This window comes from Sminthopsis crassicaudata, chromosome 3 (assembly GCF_048593235.1).
Source record: "Sminthopsis crassicaudata isolate SCR6 chromosome 3, ASM4859323v1, whole genome shotgun sequence".
Classification (NCBI taxonomy): Eukaryota; Metazoa; Chordata; class Mammalia; order Dasyuromorphia; family Dasyuridae; genus Sminthopsis; species Sminthopsis crassicaudata.
In genome coordinates, this window is record NC_133619.1 from 249362260 (window position 1) to 249382476 (window position 20217).

The 20217-nt window shown below is 32.0% G+C and overlaps 1 protein-coding gene across 19 annotated transcripts in view; it reads right to left on the bottom strand.

Annotated features, from left to right (window-relative positions):
- Positions 1-357: 357 nt before the first annotated feature.
- TSGA10 (testis specific 10) overlaps positions 358-20217 on the bottom strand; it is an 80073-nt gene continuing 60213 nt past the window's right edge. For 14 of the 19 annotated variants that reach the window (XM_074300376.1, XM_074300368.1, XM_074300364.1 and 11 more), the window contains 9 exons: positions 17628-17683; positions 17213-17381; positions 15539-15649; positions 10198-10383; positions 8025-8234; positions 6223-6425; positions 3159-3263; positions 2834-2986; positions 358-743 (listed from right to left, as the gene is read on the bottom strand). In XM_074300376.1, coding sequence (XP_074156477.1) covers positions 719-743; positions 2834-2986; positions 3159-3263; positions 6223-6425; positions 8025-8234; positions 10198-10383; positions 15539-15649; positions 17213-17381; positions 17628-17683 — 1218 coding nt within the window. In that variant the 3' untranslated portion in view covers positions 358-718. Of the gene's footprint in view, positions 744-792; positions 2020-2612; positions 2987-3158; positions 3264-6222; positions 6426-8024; positions 8235-10197; positions 10384-15538; positions 15650-17212; positions 17382-17627; positions 17684-20217 lie in introns of those variants that run through there. The other 5 variants (XR_012487979.1, XR_012487980.1, XM_074300378.1 and 2 more) reach the window with 5 other exon arrangements.

The following is a 20217-nucleotide window of genomic DNA, read 5'->3' on the forward strand; positions in this document are numbered from 1 at the left end:
AAAACTTATTAAAAATACAGATTGTTATCTTACATTCTTTACAGATATATCATCACCTACCTTTCTAAAAATAGTGGGAGTAAACACAATTGTAGAAAACAGTGTACTAAATATTACTGACACACTTGTACTTTCTGCTTCTTTGAAATCAGATGATATGGAACTTATCAAGTTGGTTCCAAAATGGAGAGAAATACAGGGTCCCAAGCCGGTATTGATCAATTTTTTAAAAAATAATAATAATAAAAAAAAAAAGCTTGCCAATTTTGGCACAATTTTTTTAGACATGACAGCACAAATCACAAGGATAAAATTTAACCAACCACATTAGATACCAAAAAAAGGAAAAGAAATCAGTTTTGTAAAACACTTTTCCCTCTTTTTATAAGTTTCTTTATTTTCTCTCGAGGAACAATGTTATTCCACAGCCTTCAATAGTGGAGTAGGCAAATCTTTTTCTTTACACTCACTATTAATGTGTGGATTGATACAGCCATATGCATTTTTCCTTCTGAATGTCAAGACTCTGCAATATGGCATAACAACAGAAATCAGGTGTATGAAACACAACACCATAGCTGATTCAGAGTTTGTTCTCTTGAGGTCAATAAATACATTTAACATTGTCAAGCATTCAAAAGATAAAATCAATTATATAGCATAAACTTGAGTGCAGTTTTTTAACCTTGCTTTCCAGAGGATGAAGAACCTTCATGTGTCAAAAATCTCTAAAGGTCAGATTCCTATAAAAGAAAAAAAAAAATACTAATTTAAAATTTCCAAATTCAAACATATATATGTATATTTTACCATGTATAAAAATGTATTCTAGGGCTATTATATGCAAGATTTTAAAATTTGCTAACTTTTCAGAATTCAGGAATAAAAATAATCCATAATCTTGTTATTTTATTGCTAGTAAAATGCTTGAGGAAAATGTAGACATTACTAGCTAAAATGAGATTTGAGTTTTACATGATATTGTGTTTTTCATTACAACAAATAGATAAAGATGCTTTTTAACAAAACTGCAATTTTTTTCTCTTGTTTACTAAATCTGCACAAACTGCTGTTTTCACCTTCCTTTTGCCACCTTCATTGTTTCCTATGGCAAACCATGTTGCAAAATCAAGAGAATTGGATATACAGTTAGTCAAGAATATTTAGTTTATATGAATATAAACTTAATTAGAATGGGATAATGGAAAGTCATAATATTCCTTAGGTCTCATTCTTCTTTAAGGATCTTGGCACATGTTTATTTTTTGTAATTTTTTTTTTTTTTTTTTTGGACAAAAGAATTACAGTGCCTGATTGATTGTTACATGACTTATTTTTAAAAACATATTCATTAAACACATAGCCATTTAAAACTTTTCATTTGTAAACTAACAAATTTCCAATAATCAAATGTAAGGTCTGCCCTAGATAGAAATTTAGATGTATCTATATGTTTTTATGCTCTCTGATTATCCCAAGATATATGTTTGGTTACAAATAAGAAGAAAATTCTGGGAATTCCCTGTCATAAAGCTAGTAATCCTACTGAATATAAATTATGAAACACAAATCCAACCTATAAATCAAATATTAAAATTGTAGGTTGTGACTAGGGAATTATCACTAACAAAATAAAAACAAACAAACAAACAAAAAAACTAAAAACTAGGATAGGCACTAAACATTCTAATTCCCATTTCCTCCTCTGTAAAATAAAGGGGTTAGATGAAATGATATTAAAGCCTCTTAACAATTCTCAAACTGGGCATTAGAAACTTACATTGGCTTAAAAATGTGCTTACTTTATTGAAAGATAAGATCATTCAGCACAAACCTGAACTAATTTTTTTTTCATATTAGACTATGTCAAAACAACATTTTTTACTTATCTTTTCAAGTGCTCCAGAGCTCTGTCAACTTAGAAAAGTTGGTCTAGGACAAAATTGTTCTCAGGAGCATAATCATGGGAAAAGCAACTTCTGGATCTCTCTTTTAGGTTTTCAAAGGGAGAAGAGAACTCTGCAACAGGGATTTGCAGTTAAAGACAGATAAAATAATTTTTCTACAAAATTCATGAGAGGATTAAGTAGTTGTTAGCTTTGTATAGCTTAAATGCATTGTTATAAAAATAACTAAGGAAAACTAAGGTAAAAAGAAGAGATAATGTAAACCATCACTTGGGTTAATCTGGTGCTTTTTACTGGGAATAAAAATGTTACAAAGTAATGATTTAGATATAAAACACCTATTTATTATTCTCCAATCAATTAATTTATATGCAAGCCAAATATATGGTTCTCTGCTTGATATGAATTCTTCTCAGAAATCCATTCTGTATATGGTTCCTGTTCTTAAAGATATTTGAAAGTATTTTCCCTTGAATATTTGTTCTATTATGTTACCTGAACAATATGTACATGTATCCACAGTCAATGATACTGAAATAATTGGTTGTCAATTTGAAATGAAAGTTAATAAGAGATACATAAAAATAAGTAATATATTTATATATGTATATGTGTGTATATACATATATGTAAGTATATATATGTATATATACATACACATACAAATCAATGCTTTAACAAATAAAAAAACCATTTATGGCAAAATTAGATACCACAAAGCATTTTATTTACTTCAATGTTTTGAGACATACATTGTAATTATCAGTACATTTTTGGTTTCTACATAAATAGAGCACTGCAATCATGACATAATTTAAAAAATCATTAGCAATGATATGCTGTTTCTTGGGTTTCCTACCTCCCCTAAATGTTCAGGGTACATCTCCATGTGTTTTTCCACAAGAATGGATCCTTGAACCACTTACTCTTCCAGTGATCTGTCTAGGCCTCGATCAGGGGATCGGTGAAGGGCACGGTCAGGTGAATGACACCTAGGAGTTGGTTTTATCGTAGAGCTCATGTGATAATAATTGGTAGAAGTATAATTCTGGCGGCGAAGTTCTTGTACAGCCCGCTCCCTAAGAGATAAATGTGATATTTTAACATTTAAAAACAATAGAATTACTAGCTTCATGGTAAACTGTTACTCAGATTATATCTTAAGATTTACTTATCATGAATTTCTCTAACTCCACTATTTCTATTAAAGCAATACTTTGAAAGATGAACAATGAATGGCTGTCAACTTACCTCTCAAAGCGCTCTGTCCCTAGCTGTCTTTTTGTAATATCTAGATCAGCTTCCAATTGTGTTACTACGTTTCTGAACTGTGCAACGTCTCGACTTTGGACAGCCCTGTGTAAAAAAAAGTTAAAAGGAGATATGATGGAGCTGAAAATATCGCTAATGCCTACAATATAATAAAATATATGGTTAATGACTTCCTAATTATATCTAAATTAAATACATACACATGGTATGAAATAGAAAAATAGTCTAGCTAAGAGATTTGGAGTCTAATCCTAGTTCCACTAATAACAATTTCTTTATGCCTCAAATTCTTCATTAGGAAAATGTGAATACCACTTGTACCACCTATAACTATTACACTGAAAATAAAACCATTCTATAAAAGCAAGATGGTATTATTATTACTGTTAACTCCAATTTTTCTGACACTTAATATGCTTTTAGTACCATCTCCTAATAGGTTTATCATTTTCACCAGTGAAAGTGATTACTGTAAAATATGTCTTAGCTACTTTTAAATATTTAAATGTACTTGAATAAAATATCACACTTTCATTTATTTAAATTTTATTCTCCTTTGAAGAGTTCATCAGTTTCTGTAGATTCAATTGTAACTTTCTAGCCCTAATCTAATCTCACTCCTCAGCTCCAGATCCATGCCTCTGCCTGCTGACCATTTTCATTTTGCTTTCTCCCAGACAGCTCAAATTCATCACGTCCAGAATTATCATCTTTATCCTTAAACATTTTATTCTTCTAAAATCCCATTTCTGTTGAGAGCAAAATTAACCTTCCAATCTTTTAGTTCACAACCTTTAGCCTCCTTTTTCATCCAATTTAATTGCCAAGTGTTGTGAAGTCTACCTCTATACTCTGCATTCATCTGTTTTTTTTTTTTCTTCTTGTAGATTTTTACCTTAGTTTAGGTGACTAAACAAAGTTGAACACCTTTCACCTAGACTATTGCAATAGCATCGTCAATGGCCTCTCTGCTTCCAGTCTCTCTCCTCTCTGCCTACTCTAAATTCAAAGGCCAAATTGATATCCTTAAAATATAGATATGATTAAATCACAACTCTGTTAAAATACTTTTAGCCTCATAGATAATACAGCTGAAATGAATCTCAAAGTTTATTTTGTCATACTTTCTTTTTTAAAGACAAGAAAACTCTGGCCCAAAGCAGTTACATGAGGGAATATCCCAAAGTCATCTAAGTTACATAAGAGGTAAGAGGGAATTGACCTGTGATCCTCTGGCTTTAGAGCCTATGCTTTTTCCACTGTAGCAATAGCTCCTTATTGTTTTTTGGAGAAAAACATACTAAACCCTTGTCCTCATATTTAAAAGGTCTTGATGCTAAGGTTTTTACTTCTCAGCCTTGTGCCATATTCTTCCCCTTCAAATAGTCAATGTTCAGATTGCCCTTCCCTGTGATACTTTGGCTTTGGCCTGTGGACCAAGCTTGGCCCAGGTGTTCTCTGCTCTGTCTGGCGATTGCTGCCCCCAGAGAATCCTTAGCTTTCTTCAGAGCTCAGGCTAGCCTCTACAGAGGTCTCTCTTTTCTGATTTCCCCTCAACTATTTGTACTCTCTCCACTTGAAATTAATTCACATTTACTTAGCTGCACATATATTCTTGACTCCTAAAAGAAGATAAGTTCCTTGAGAGGATTATTTTGGAGCTTTTTTCTTTTTATCTCCAGTGTCTTTCATAAATATTAGTTGAATGAAAGAAGTATATTGAAAATATTTACTGATGCCTACAAAATGTGAAATAACATTTTTAAAACTAAATATTATCAATTTAAGTGAATTCTTCAGTATATCATTACAATTACGTATGCAGATGTACATGTACATTTATATGCATCACATATACATATAAACACTTACATAGTTACTATACTGGTTGTAAGACTGAAGACAACCTCTAAATCCCCAAGGCTTGGGTTCTATATTTTAGGAGGATATTAGTACAAAGTAGCAGGAGGCCACCTGGCACAACTGATATCCTTAAAATATACACTTAAAAGCATTGGACCTGAATAAGGAAGATCTAAGTTCAAATCTGATTTCAGACACTTATTGCGTGAGCTTTAGCAAGTCACTTTATTTCTCAGTTTCCTTATCTGAAAAATGGGGATATTATCACCTACCTTCCAAAGTTGTCGTAGGAATAAAATGAGATAATATCTGTGAAGCTTAGTTAGCATAGTAACTTGTACATAATAAGTACTTAATAAATGCTTGTTAAACAACAAAAAAAAATTAGATTCAGCTTCTTCTCTTTGTTATCTTTATTTATGTATTACAAACTGCTAAAACCTAGGTTTCTTAGCTAAGTAAAAAAATATATTATTTTAAATCATTTTTTCATTTATTCCATCAAACGTATGTACCCACATCAAAATAGACATGGACAGCTGAAATTGGGCATATTCCTATGTTCCCAATGTATTAGGATCCCCATCTGTCAGTTGTCATTTGTCGGCTGATAATAAAGACATCAAAATAAAAATATTGTCCAAAACATAGTTTCCAGGGCCTCAATGTACCAAAATAGTTAAAAAAAAAAAAAAAAAAAAAAGTTACTAAATGAATATTATCACTGACCCTATAATCCTAGATTTTGTGAAAATGTTTCCTTGCCATAGTGCTAATTTTCCATTCTGTATTCCATTTATACTAAAGCTGATTCAATATTGAGCCTGAAAGAATTTGATTGTGGGCTAAGAATAGGGTCTTGTGAAAAGAGATCATGATGTTATCTTCAACCATATAGATAAAACATCTTTGGTATAATCACAGATAGGACTAGGGACCAAAGATGAGATAGGTCCACATATGTAAAAATTCTTCAGATATGAAAATGCATATTCTGTGAACTCACAGTTTGGTCAGATAACTGTATATGTCTCTTAGTTTCTCTATATACAAAATAAAGGAGCTGGACTAAAAGCCTGAAGATCTCTTCAATTTCCAAAATCCTATGACTGCATAATTTTTCCATGAGTTTAGATAATCAGAATGGGTATTTATGTTAATATATTTCTGGCTGACTCACATTTTATTTTCAGCCAAACAAAGATGCTCCTTTAGAAGCTGAATTTCAGATTCTTTTTCTTGAAGTGCTACTTGAGTCTGGTATTCTTTGTCTCGATTGGCCACCAGCAAAGCTTCTAGATTCTGCATGGAGATTCTATCATTTGCCATCTGATTCCTAAGAAGCTCTATTTCATTTCGTGCAGAATCTAACTCATTCTCCACCTGTACAAGTATAGGAAGACACTTAAAATTACTCCCATATATTTACTTAAGTAATATGCTATCTGGCCACACTTTTAGGATTATGTATCTCACTCATCACTGCTTCTTGAACCTCTATTTCAACATATTAGCCTACTTCACCCCTTTTATATTTGCAGGGCACATCAGACTCTTCAAAATTGAAGAATGGAAAGCATTCCTTCTCCATTTCTGAGCAAACTAAATTTATCACTAATTTTAAACAGAGAATCAATGGCCAGAAGTTGGAAGTTTCCAGTTTTGATATTCCTCTGTAATACTGTATTTATTATTATATCTCTACAAAACTAAAGTAGTTCTATTATGGGAAATAATTTGAGGAGGATATATATGATCTCTAACTACCCTATGGACAATAATAATTTATATAGGATTAAGGAAATATGAAATTAATTTCAAACCTCACTTGTAAAAGAATGAATTACTACAGAATGCAGAATATAAATGATAGGAACTTTATATTGAAGAAGTATAAAAATGTATCTAGGTAGATTAATTTTTTAGGCAGATATTTAGACCACAAGAGATAAAAATACCAGTATTCTGTAATTCACAAATTCTAAATAAAAATTAGCAAAAAACAATAAAAGACCAAAGGAATTATACTTTCGCTGCTTTTTAAGTCCTCCAATTTTAGATATGTCTGTGTGTGTATCATCTCAGCTAAAGACTAAAGTTAGGTTAATGTAATTTTAATGAAGAATAGCTTTTAGTACATTTATTAGTTAGAACTGAATGTTCTAAGGGAATAAGTATTTAACATCTTACAAAAGATGCTGGGCCTCTCTGAGAATTGCCATTCCATAAAAACATGTATTTAAAGTCTGCCCTTACAAGGAAAAAAGAAAGACAAAAAATTCTCATTTACTTAAGAAACTCAAGCAGGTATTACTTTTACTAAAAGGAAATATTGATTAAAGCTAAAGAAGACCTGAGTTCCAAAAAATGTCTTTAAATCAAAGTATAAAAACGACTCCAAATGATGTATTAATATCTGTTCCCTCTTTATAGACACTAGCCCAGATTTATGAAACAAATCTTTGTTTCTTCATCATACATCAAAGTGATTTATTTAATATTTTTAAAAAATTATTTTCATTCACTAAAAAATAAATTATAATTTGATAACATGACATACAGTATTTGCATATATGATAATAATAATCATAACTATATGCTAGCTGTAGAAACTTAAAAGATTTTCTTCTGCTTAATGTATCATATGTTCCTTTAAATTCCTCTGAATGAAAATAAATTCAAATAACAAATTTAAAATAAGATTTCATTTTAAATCTTTTTTTTTTCAAGGTCCATTTTAAATCTTAATAAAGAACTAACAGATTTTTTGAGCTATTTAGAAAACAGCAGAGAAAATGAAATTTATGGACCTCAAAAATACAGTTCTCTGGTTGAAAACCATCTTTTAATGTTTGGATACAAAACCAAAAACCTTTATAAAATGAAATTTCATTTTTCTACAAAAGGCTGGAGTCCCTTAGGTTCTTCAGAGAACATATGTGATATAAACAAATAACTGTTTTTAATGTCTGCTTTAAATACCATATCTATTTCTTGGTCTTTGGCAATAAGCTGTCGACTGAGTAGTTCTTTGCTAGAATCCAGTTTAATACAGAGTTCCCGTGTGGAAGATAAATCTGCAAGGGCAGAGACTTTCTCAAACTGAACCTTCTGAAGTTCCTCTTCCATCTTTAAAAGGGATTTGTGCAAAGTGGAAATCTGAGACTTGTACAACCTCTCTGCATTTAGGTGCTGGCAGGACAAGATGACTAAGTTAGTCACAGAGAAATAACAATTTAAGTCAAAAAAGAAAGAGAAGGGGGAAGTAGAGGAGGGAAGAAGGGCGGGAGAGGGAAAGACAGAGAGAGAGCATAGAAAAGCAACTGATATTTAGGAAACAAAATACAAAAAAACTTAATTACCAATACTATAAGGTTCATTCTTTGATATGTAGATAGTATATTCATAACATCAGAGAAAAAGGTAAACTAGAATCTTTAAGCTTTTTATAGAAACTCTAAAATGAAGGTTTGGGTTATTCTTTCTTGATAAAGAAATAAAAACCTTCACTTTTAAAAGCTTTACAGACTACAAATATGAAATCTGAATGCCTGATCACACTGGCTACACTGTCAGCAGCCTAACCTGATGTTTTGTGATATAATTATTTTAAAAAAAATCTTGACCTTCAGAAATTGGAAATTGAGTGCATGGTCATCAATTGAGGAATGTCTGAATGAATTGTGCTATATAAATAAAATGTAGTATTATTTGGTCTAAAAGAAATGATGAGCAGGCTAATTTTAAGAAAGCCTGAAAAGAGTTATATGAACTGATGCTGAGTGAAATAAGCAGAACTAGCAGAACACTATACACAGTGACAGAAAAAATTATATAATCAACTATGATAGAGTTAGCTATTTTCAGCAATACAGCGATTCAAGATAATTCCAACAGACTTGGGATGGAAAATGCCATTTACATCCAGAGAGAGAACTATGGAGACTGAATGTGGATTGAAGCATACTATTTTCACTTTTTTTTTTTTTTTTGGCTTTTTCTTTCTCATAGTTTTTACCTTTTATTCTGATTTTTTTTTTTGCAACCTAATATGAAAATGTTTAAAATTACTGTACATGTATCACTTATATCAGATTGCATGCTGTCCTAGAAAGAGGGGGAGGTAAGGGATGGGGAGAGAAAAAAATCTGGAACTCAAAATCTTAAAAAAAAAAAAAAAAAAAAAAGAGTGCTGAAAACTATTTTTACATGTAATTGGGAAAATGAAATACTATTGAGAAAAAATAAATAATTTTTTTTTAAAAAAAATCTTACATTCTCACATCCAGTTCTTAATGTAAATCACAGTGACACTGATCTTATTAAAATAAAAAAGAGCACCCAGAGAAGGAACACTGGGAAATGAATGTAAACTGTTTGCATTTTTGTTTTTCTTCCCAGGTTATTTTTACCTTCTGAATCCAATTCTTCTGGTGCAACAAGAAATTCATTTCTGCACATATATATTGTATCTAGGATATACTATAACATATTTAACATGTATGGGACTGCCTGCCATCTAGGGGAGGGGGTTGAGGGAAGGAGGGGAAAATTCCGAACAGAAGTAAGTACAAGGGATAATGTTGTAAAAAATTACCCATGAATATGTACTGTCAAAAAAAAAAAGTTATAATTATAAAATTAATAAAAAATAAAGAAAAGTAAAAATAAAAAAAATAAAATAAAATAAAAAGAGACTGACAGGTCTCTAGTGCTTACTTCAGAATCTTGAAAATCAAGGACCTGAGTAACCATCAATTAAATCCATCAATGATTGTTATGTTTGACTGCATGTTAAAAACTTCAGTATTATGTTAAAAATAAAAGTCAAGTGCTTTTAAATGTTTAAGAATGTTGAGGAATCATTCTCAATTATTTTCAGATTTTTTTTCTCTACAATTAATAGTAACATTGAGGATGAAATTCAACAATGAATGTGAAAATGCTTTCAAAACTATGAAGTACAATTTAAAACTAAGGTACTGTTATTCTAACAACAAGCTGTATCTAGAAAAAGTCCTCTAGTCGCAACTTAATTTTTGCCCTCATTAGAAAAATTAAAGAATCACTCTGGTGTTTAAGGGGTTTTTGAAGCTTTATAAAATACTGTTTAGTATAATTCAAGATCAATTCCCGACATATATTCCCGGCTTACTTGCTCAACCTCTCTATTGAGTGACTCCACTTTTTCTTTTAGTCTATTATTCTCTGCCTCTGCACTTAAAAGTTCCAGTTTGAGATTGTTGTTCTCTGCCTCTGTTTGGCGGGCTTTGGCTTCCCAGCTTTCAGCCTGTTCAACAGCCTTTCGGAGGTCCTCCATAAGTTGCCGGTTCTCAGCCTCCTAAAATAAATTATCTTAGATTTTACTTGTATGAATTTGAAATAGTAAATAATTAAAGCTTAAGTCAGATAATTAACACGATGTATCAGAGCTATGCTGAAGAAAAGAGGCAAGTCTTACTTATAGTACAAACCTAGTATGTAAATGCCAGCTAAGCAACCCATATTCCATGGGATGCTGGGGACATGAACTCTGATGCTGCAATTAAAGGATAAAGTGCTGTCAGTATTAGTCTTTTTTTTCTTTTTCTGAGGCTGGGGTTACGTGAATTGCCCAGGGTCACACAGCTAGGAAGTGTTAAGTGTCTGAGACCAGATTTGAACTGGGGTCCTCCTGAATTCAGGGCTGGTGCTCTCTCTACTGCACCACCTAGCTGCCCTTATCAGTATTATTCTTAAATCTAGACCAATACTTGCTACTTCTTCCAGATGAACTCACTCTAAGTAGCTAGTCATATGGCGAAAGCAAAGGCTAAAAGTTGAACTCCCCCTTAATTAGGGCAGTAGTAACCATTTAATATTAAAAGTCAAGAGAATTCTGGGAAGCTGTTAGGATTACAATCAAACTGATGGAAAATAATTTTATAGAGCTAAAACTAAAACTCTCTTAATGGATCACTGTTGAGGTCAGATAATTCGAGTTGTAATAAGCTTTCATTATAACTTTTCCTTGAAATGATTAGAAGTTGATGGAAATTGGCAAAAAAAAAAAAAAAAAAAAAATTCACACATACACACACACACATACCTGACAAAGGATATGAACAATTTTCAGAAGAAGAAATTAATTAAAACCATTTCTAGTAATATGAAAAGGTGCTCTAAATCACTATTGAGCTGAGAAATGCAAATTAAGACAACTCTGTAAGATTGGCTAAAATGACAGGAAAAGATAATGATGAATACTGGAGGGAATGGAATTGGGAACTGATTCAACTATTTTGGAGAGCAATTTGGAACTATGGCCAAAGGGCTATCAAACTGTGCATATCCTTTGATCCAGCAGTGTTTCTACTGGGCTTATATCTCAAAGAAATATTAAAGAAGGGAAAGGGACGTGTATGTGCAAAAATGTTTGTGGCAGTCCTCTCTGTAGTGGCCAGAAACTGGAACAGAATGGGCATCTGCCCATCAGTTGAGGAATGGCTGAATAAGTTATGGTATATGAATGTTATGGAAATATTATTGTTCTATAAGAAATGAGGAGCAGGCTGAATTTAGAGAGGCCTGGAGAGACTTACATGAACTAATGCTGAGTGAACTCAGGAGAACCAGAGCATTGTACATGGCAACAATAAGATTATGTGATGATCAATTCTGATGGACGTGGCTCTTTTCACCTGTGAGGTGACTCAGGCCAGTTCCAATGGTGATGAAGAGAGTCATCTACACCTAGAGAGAGGACTGTGGGAACTGAATGTGGATCACAACACAGCATCTTCACTCTTTTTATTGTTGTTTGCTTGCACTTTTTTCTTTTTCATTGATTTTTCTTGTGCAAGACAATTGTATAACTATGTATGAATATACTGGATTTAACATATATTTTTACCATGTTTAACATATACTGGATTACTTACCATCGAGGGGAGGGGATGGAGAAAGAAGGGTGGGGAAAATCATTCACAAAGTTTTATAAGGCTTAATGTTGAAAAATTATCTGCGCAGATGTTTTAAAAATAAAAAGCTTTAATAAAAAAACGAATACCTGACAAAATGCAACAATATATAACAACAACAACAAACCCATAAGAATTCTTTATAAATGAACACATTCTCTTTTACTTAAGATGGCCCTGAAGAGAAGTATTTTGTTTTCTCAGAATTGTGTTGTACACAATGAAACACAGAAATTGTCACATATAACCACCTCATGTTACCATCCCAGAAGTAGACACAATGATTGTAAACAGTTATGTATTGTAAGAAGGAAGGAACTAAGACTCAGAAGAGTACTAAGGAAAAAATTGGAGTACTACGTTCACAGACAAGATTGGAAGATCTAGAGAAACATATCAAAAAAGATCAAAGCAAGGTGATTGTGTAAAGCCAATGTCTCTTTAGTATACTAACATAAACACAAGCTGGAAATGAGGCTGAGAAAAAATTCAAGGATAAATTATTATCAATAAAGAACAAAGAAAATGTTGAAATTTAGTATTATTAAAAGACTTGATAGTTTGTTGGGCTCAAGTCTAACTCTTTCCATAGTATCTTTTTAATGACAAATTGGTCCATGGAGCTCCCAACAGAAATTAGACTCTATAGACACAATGTAAAATATATTAGGCCATAACTATTAGTATTGTATTCCTGTTCCTCTTTCTTTTATTAATTATAAGAAGTATCTTCTACTATTCTTCCTGTTTCATACCCATTGCTCAAAATAACTTTCTTATAATTTTATGTGCAGATTTTTTTTCTCATCTCCATTTTCAGTTTAAATCCATCCAACATTTATTAGCTCCGAATCTTGATCAGATGAGCAATTCTTCAGGCAAATATGTTCTTTCTCTGTATAATATATACTCCATCTCTTGCTAAAATTCCTTCACTTTCTTTTTCTTAAATCATACTCCAGAAAAACCAAATCTTAAAAGGTGACACTATTTTTTTTTTACCACTACCATTTCTCATGTGAATGTTCCTTCCCCAAGATACCAAATATCAATGACAAAGTATGATGAAAATATCCCCCCAATTCTTTCAGCTTCCTGGCCAGGATTTCAAAGTCCCTTCAAATTATTTTCAAGTTTCTCCTGATACATCAATCACCAAAATTGAATAATGGTCAGCAGGTGTGAAAGGTTCCTAATCCAAATTGTTAAGAAGGCAAAATTGCCCTCTAGGACTTTACCCCACAAACTTCAATATTAGTCCCTCTTCTGCCTTCACTTTTTTTAGTCCCTTTCCTTAGGTTTAAGTACTCTCATGATGTTGCCTAGTTATAGTCCTTCTTTTGCCCTATAAAGCTGGGTCAAAATAGTTTTTATAATTTAGAACACTCCTTAAAGATAAAATTTCAAAAGATTTAATTTCTAATGATGAAAACTTAGATAACCAAGTAGAATGACTTATAAAATATGTATGTACTTATTTATTTATTTTTTGGGGAGGCAATTGGGGTTAAGTGACTTGCCCAGGGTCACACAGTTAGAAAGTGTTAAGTGTCTGAGGCCAGATTTGGACTCCAGTCCTCCTGACTTCAGGGTTGGTGCTCTATCCACTGTGCCACCTAAATGCCCCTATGTATGTACTTATGAAAAAGATCTATAGATGTCCCTCAAAACATAAAATATATGGTAATCCAGAAATGATGGTCCGGTTTTGAGTACAGTGGAAAAAGCAGAAGAATTGGAGTCAGGAAGATTTGTATTTGAATTGCACTTCAGACACATTAGCTGTGTGACTCATTTAATATATATCAACCTCATTTTTAAATACTTAAAATAGGGATGATAAAAAGGTAGACACCTCAATGAGGACAAGGTTGTTTTGAGGATCAAATGATATAATATATGTAAATTATTTTATGAACCTTAAATCTATTAGCTATTATTATTGTGAGCAGAGAATATATCTTTTGTATCTGTCCCATAATACTTAGCACAGTGATAAACATGTAGTAAGAGCCTCCAAAGTAATTCTTGACTAACTAATATCAAGAATTAAACAACATAAGCAAAAGAAATTAATAAAAATAAATGAGAATTAAAGTATTGTTATTGTGGGATGCCATGTAGGTACTCAAACTAGTAATTACAGTTTTTGTTTTGGGGTATGATTTCTCCCAGCAAAGCTACATAAATAAATCAAAATTAAAGTGCTGCTATTGTGGGATGTCATGTAACTATATCAATTTAGTAATTACATTTTATATGTTTTATGATATGATTTCTCCCAGTGGAAATATACCTACATCCATTGTCCTTATTCAAGTTTGTCCAGTTCAGGAATTTTCAAATTCCTCTTATATTTATCTAGAATAGACATATGTGACACACAAATCTTAATGAACACAACTATGTCAAGTAGCCATGAAGATGGAAAAAAAAAAGGCAGAGAACAGGATCCTTGTTCTCTCTACTTCTTTGAAACTTATATCCATAGAACAGAATAATCAATTCTGAATTTGCTGTTACAGGCAAATAAAGTTTTTTCTTGTGTATAGAAACAGATTTGGAACTAAAAATGTCACCATTTCCAATTCTCAAAGGAGCCAGGCTCATCAATTTTGACTCCTTTTTATTGTAGAACAGAGAAGAGGATGTAGTAATTATCAGACTTGAGTAAAAGACTCCTTGGCAGTCACTTCATGGGTCTCGCTCTCTCTGTCATAGAGAACAAAGATTATTTGCCTATAGGTATGGGCTTACACACTCAAGGTTTGATCCAGGCAACTATGACCTTTTCTTTTATACTCTGGAAAAAATGATTTTCCTTTGAGTTCACAGATAGACCTTTTGGCTAGCTATCTTATAATGCATTCACTAATAAATTATTTTAGATAAGCAGCTACATTTTAATACATATACAAGTAGACCAATGTGATCCACAAAATAGTTAGGAAGCCCTGACCATGCCAACATTTTCTAATTATGATGATTCTTCTATTGGGAGGTCAGGGATTGGATTGGAAATTATTAATTTACTTCCTCCAAAACTGTAACAGAAAGCTTTTTTAGTATGAAGTCATCTTGAATCATCTTACTAGATCCCCAAAAAGTAGTAAAACACAATGAAAAGCTTTACAGTTGTATTCAAAGGAGACAAGACTTCAGATTCTGCCTCCCACATTTACAAGGTGACTGACCATGAAATAAGTTACTTATTCTATAAATCTTAAGTTTTCTCATCCACAAAAAAGCATTTTTGTGAGGATCAAATGAGAACATATCTATAAAGTGCTTTGCAAACCTTAAAATACTACTACTATCCAAAATTTTTCACTGATATGATGATACTGATGATGAAATTCTAAAGCTATAATAAATTCATTTTCAGTATTATTCTTGAAAGCTAAATATTACAGATATGTTCAAAAAATCATGCTCACTTTTTATTAGAGTTGTACCTTTTACTTAATTCATCTCTATTAAAAACTCTTATTTAAATACCATGATAATTAAAAGCAAAACAAAAATACATATACTTACTTCAGCCTTTATTAAAGATTTTAGCTTATTAATATCACTGTGATTCTCTTGGTTCTTCTGTTTTAAATCATTAAGCTCAGCTTGACATTCAGCCAATTTTTTGGATAATACCTGTTTAAAAACAAAACCAAAAGCCATTTTTCACAAATGTAGTATCTTTATTTTTTCCACCTATTTTGTTAGAATATAAAGAATATAGGAAGATCCTATAAATTCATACCTTTTGGTTTTAAAATATATACTGAATGAAAAGAGAAAACATGTAATTAATATATTGATCTATCTTGATGGCTGTTTATGTAACTATCACAAAAAAATAGACCTTTTCAAAGTATAAAATTTGTGAAAAAAATCAGAATACAACTAATGATAGTGAAAAAAAATTCAGTGATGAGGGAGCTATAAAAGTGGATACTAAAAATGATGAAATAATCTTTCAACTAGGTACAAAAATTAGCATAAAAATATAGAAAAAGAAATGTTTAATAATAACAGGTGCAAACTGCCTAAGGAACTAGCTGATATTAAGAAGAGAAACAAGAAAATTTTATGATTAAAATAAAAAGATACATAAAATGAACTACACACAACAAAAAATAAAATAAACATTCAAATACAGAATTAGGTTAGAAAGAATCTAAAAATACAGTCTAAAAAAATATACAATCTAGTTAATACTCCTTTAAGTAGAATTGCTCTTAAATTATGACAGAATATTCTTTTTTCCTGTCATTAAAAGAGAATCTCAAAAAAAAAAAAAAAGAGGGGAAAGGACCCATATGTGCAAAGCAGCTTTTTCTGTAGCAGCAAAGGAATTGTAAATTGAGTGAATGCCCATCAATTGGGGAATAGCTGAATAGGTTGGCATGTATGAATGTAATGTAAAATTATTGTTCTGTAAGAAATGATGAGTAGGCTGATTTTAGAAAAGCCTAGAAAGACTTACATGAACTGATGCTAAGTGAAGGGAGCAAAACTAGGAGAACATAAGTACACTGTAACAGCAAGATTATGTGATGATAAACTAGATAGGCTTAGTTCTTCTCAGAAATGAGGTGATCTGAAACTATTACAATAGACTTGGGACTAAAAATACCATCTGCATTCAGAGAGAGAACTACAGAAACTGAATGTGGATCAAAGCATACTATTTTCACCTTTTTATTTTTGTTTACTTTTTCTTTCTTGTGGTTTTTCCTATTTTGGTCTGATATTTCTTGTACAACATGCAAATATGGAAACGTTTAATATTTCACCTACCAGATTGCTTGCTGTCTTGGGGAGAGGGAAGGTAAAAGATAGAGGGAGAAAAAAATTGGAACACAACATCTTACAAAAATGAAAGTTGAAAACTATCTTTAAATGTATTTGGAAAAATAAAATACTACTGAGAAAAAAGAAAAGAAAAGAAAAAAGGATCTCCATTTACTAAGACATCTGCATATCCTACCTTACAGAGTTTTTTCTTACTTTTTAATAGAAAATAGTAGTTCACTGTCATTCATGTCACATCTTCTGGTTTTCATTGAAAAGGTAAGTGGAGGTTAGTTATAGACAAAGGTCTAAATCAACCCACATTTTCTTAATCCTAATTTATGTAATTATAACCTACATTTTGCAATTAAGGTAAAAACTGAATTTGCATTTAAAAAAAAGATTCCATCAGCAAAATACCTGGTTTTCCTGCTTATTTCTAGAGACTGACTCTTGGAGTTTATCATTGTCACGAGCCAAGGCCTCTCTTTCTCTAGCAATCTGAGCAAGCTCATCACTTGTTTCATCCAGTTGTCTACGCATCCTGGAAATGTCTTGTTCACACATGATAAGAGCTTCAGTTGATTGTCTATTTTGCAAGTCAAAGAGGGACATTAGAAGTATTTTACTAATGCATAATAAAAACAATAAAAAAAAAGGACAATTCCAAAACATTTGAGTCTACAGAGACAGATGTGTCCCAAACTGGAAAACTAAATGTAAAAAATGTATGTAACATTATTACAATTTAAAATAACAATGTAATTTGATTGTTTATTTGTCAATTCTGTAAATCTTTGGTTCTTTACCAAAATAATATATAAGTGAAATTTACCTTGATGCCTGCTCCATTTCAGCAATGATATTCTTCATGCCCGAAATTGTCCTTTCCTTTAAAAAAAATATTAAATAAAGTTTATTTAAAAATTTTTTCTGTTAAGATTGATCCAAACACAAAATGTTCTTCTTTTAGATTTGGTCCTCTCTCACTTACTTGGGATATAAATCTTCTTTCTACCCTCTTCAACACTTAATAACAAGTCTAATCAATTTGTATATATAAACTGCTTTTAAAAAAAAAATCCTCATCAAAAGAAAGATACTTTGATATAATTACATAGGATTATTGTCTCAAATATTACTGTGGTCAAAGTCTTGGGTGTTCACTAACAGAAAGTTCCCCATTATCTCTATAGATGAGAGCCAGCCAGGCAGAGAGAGACAAAGAAAAATGGAGATGAAAAAATAGAGGATAGCAGCAAGCAGCAAGACATAGGTATTGCTGTTCAATTGTAAGTCTGAGATATGGGCTATAGAAAAAGACATAGTCACATAAACCCAAAGACAACAAATAATGAGGTAAGGACTAGAATGCTATTTAACTATATATTCAACTGCTTTGAAAACTGGAAAGGAGTCTGACAGAATTGAGGTTTAAATTAAAATCTCCTAACATATGTCACAATAAGTTGCAATTAATTATATGACCTAGGTTGGTATAATAAAAATCAGAACAGCAAGTAAAGAATAAGTTTTGCAACAATGGGAAGACATAAGATATAGGCTAGGCCATATTCCATATCAGACAAAGTATAGGAAGGATCATTCAAGATAAATGAACCATTTTTGGCATTGTGAATTTGAAAAGATTTTGCACAAATAAGAAAAATGAAGCTAAAATTAAAAGGAAAGATATAACTGGGGAAAAAATCTTTTTAAAGTTTCTCTGTTAGAGGTATAAGACATATAAGAAATTGGTTCAAATATATGAGTCTATTAGGAGAAATGCAAGTTAAAACAAGTTGAGATTCAAACCAACATTATGACTGGCAAAGATGACAAAAGAGAAACATGACAATTGTTGGAGTGGCATGGGAAGACAGGCACACTGTCGAAACTGTGAATTAGTTACAACTTTTCTAGAAAGTAATTTGGGACCCAAGCATCACTAAACTATGCATATCTAGTAAGTAACATCATTAGTAGGCATGAAGAAACATATTACCAATCCCATGGCAGGCAATGAACCACAGATACAGAGAGAAACCTTATTCTGAGAGGGCCACTGTGTCTGTAAGAGCAGAATTGTCCTGCCGTGTTCATTTCTTACAAGCAGGAGGACTTTTATTGAGGAGTTTGGACAGGTTGGTGGATGGTAATGGAGAAAAAAGGAAAAAATGAATATTAATGAAAAAAATACCCTATAGAAAATTCTGAATATACAAACAAGCAAGACAATGTTGTTATAATCATTTAAAATATGACAATTTAAAGAAGTGAACTTCATGTAATAGAAATTTATTTTCATATGTAATCCTCCTTTTTATATCCTAAAGTTCACATTTATTTCAGTCAATAAAAATTTATTAAAAATCTACAATGTGCTGGGGATATTAAGACAAAAGACAGTCCCTGCTCTCAAGTTGCTTACACTTTAATGGTGGAGACAACAGCAAACAGCTATATACAAACAAGCTCTATGCAGGATAAATTGGGAATAAGCAACAGAGAATTAAGGTACCAGAATTAAGGGAGATTGGGAAAGATTACTGATAGATTGTGTTTCAACTGGGACTTGAAAGTGAGAAACAAAGATAAAGAAAGAGAGTATTTCTTATTTGAGGGCTAGCAGGGAAACCAATGCCCTTCAATCAAGGGGAAAAGAGGGTTGAAAGGTTAAGACTGACAGGTGAAAGCTGGGGTCAGGTTATGAGGTTCTGAATGCCAAGGAGGATTTTATGTTTTATCATGGAGGAAAAGGGTACCACTGGAGTAGGTAACATGAGACTTAGTCCTTCAGATCAGTGTGACAACTGAGTGGAAGACAGACTAGGCAGAAACCAACAATTCCAATAATCTAGGTGAAAGGGGATGAGGGCCTAAACCAGGGTGATAAAGGTATCAGAAGGAAGAAAAGGTTTACGTGAGAAATTTTATGAGGGTAAAATTGATAGGTCTTCGGAACAGGTTAGATATGAGGCAAAATGGTTGCTGAGTTGTGAACTTGGGTAACTAAGAGAATAGTAATACCTTTCCCAATGATAGGAAAGCTAGAAAAAAGAAAAGGTTTTGGGGAAAAAAATAGTGAATTTCATTTTGGAAATGCTGAATCTAAGGCATTCAAGAGACAGTAATTCTAGAAGTCTAATAAGACCATTGTAGATATCAAACTGGGGACTGGTAAAGCACTTACAGCTAGTTAAGTAATTTTGAAAATAATCAGCAAAAAAGAAAATTGAATCCATAGGATGACACAGGAATTAGATGGGGGAGGAGGGCTGGTAGTTCTGAAATCCTACTTACATTGGGAATAGATTAAAGGGGGAACAATTCATATATATAGATAGATAGACAGACAGATAGATATCTAGAACGGTATAACACTCTTCAAAATTTATAAATAAGAGGGGTAGGGAAGAGGATAA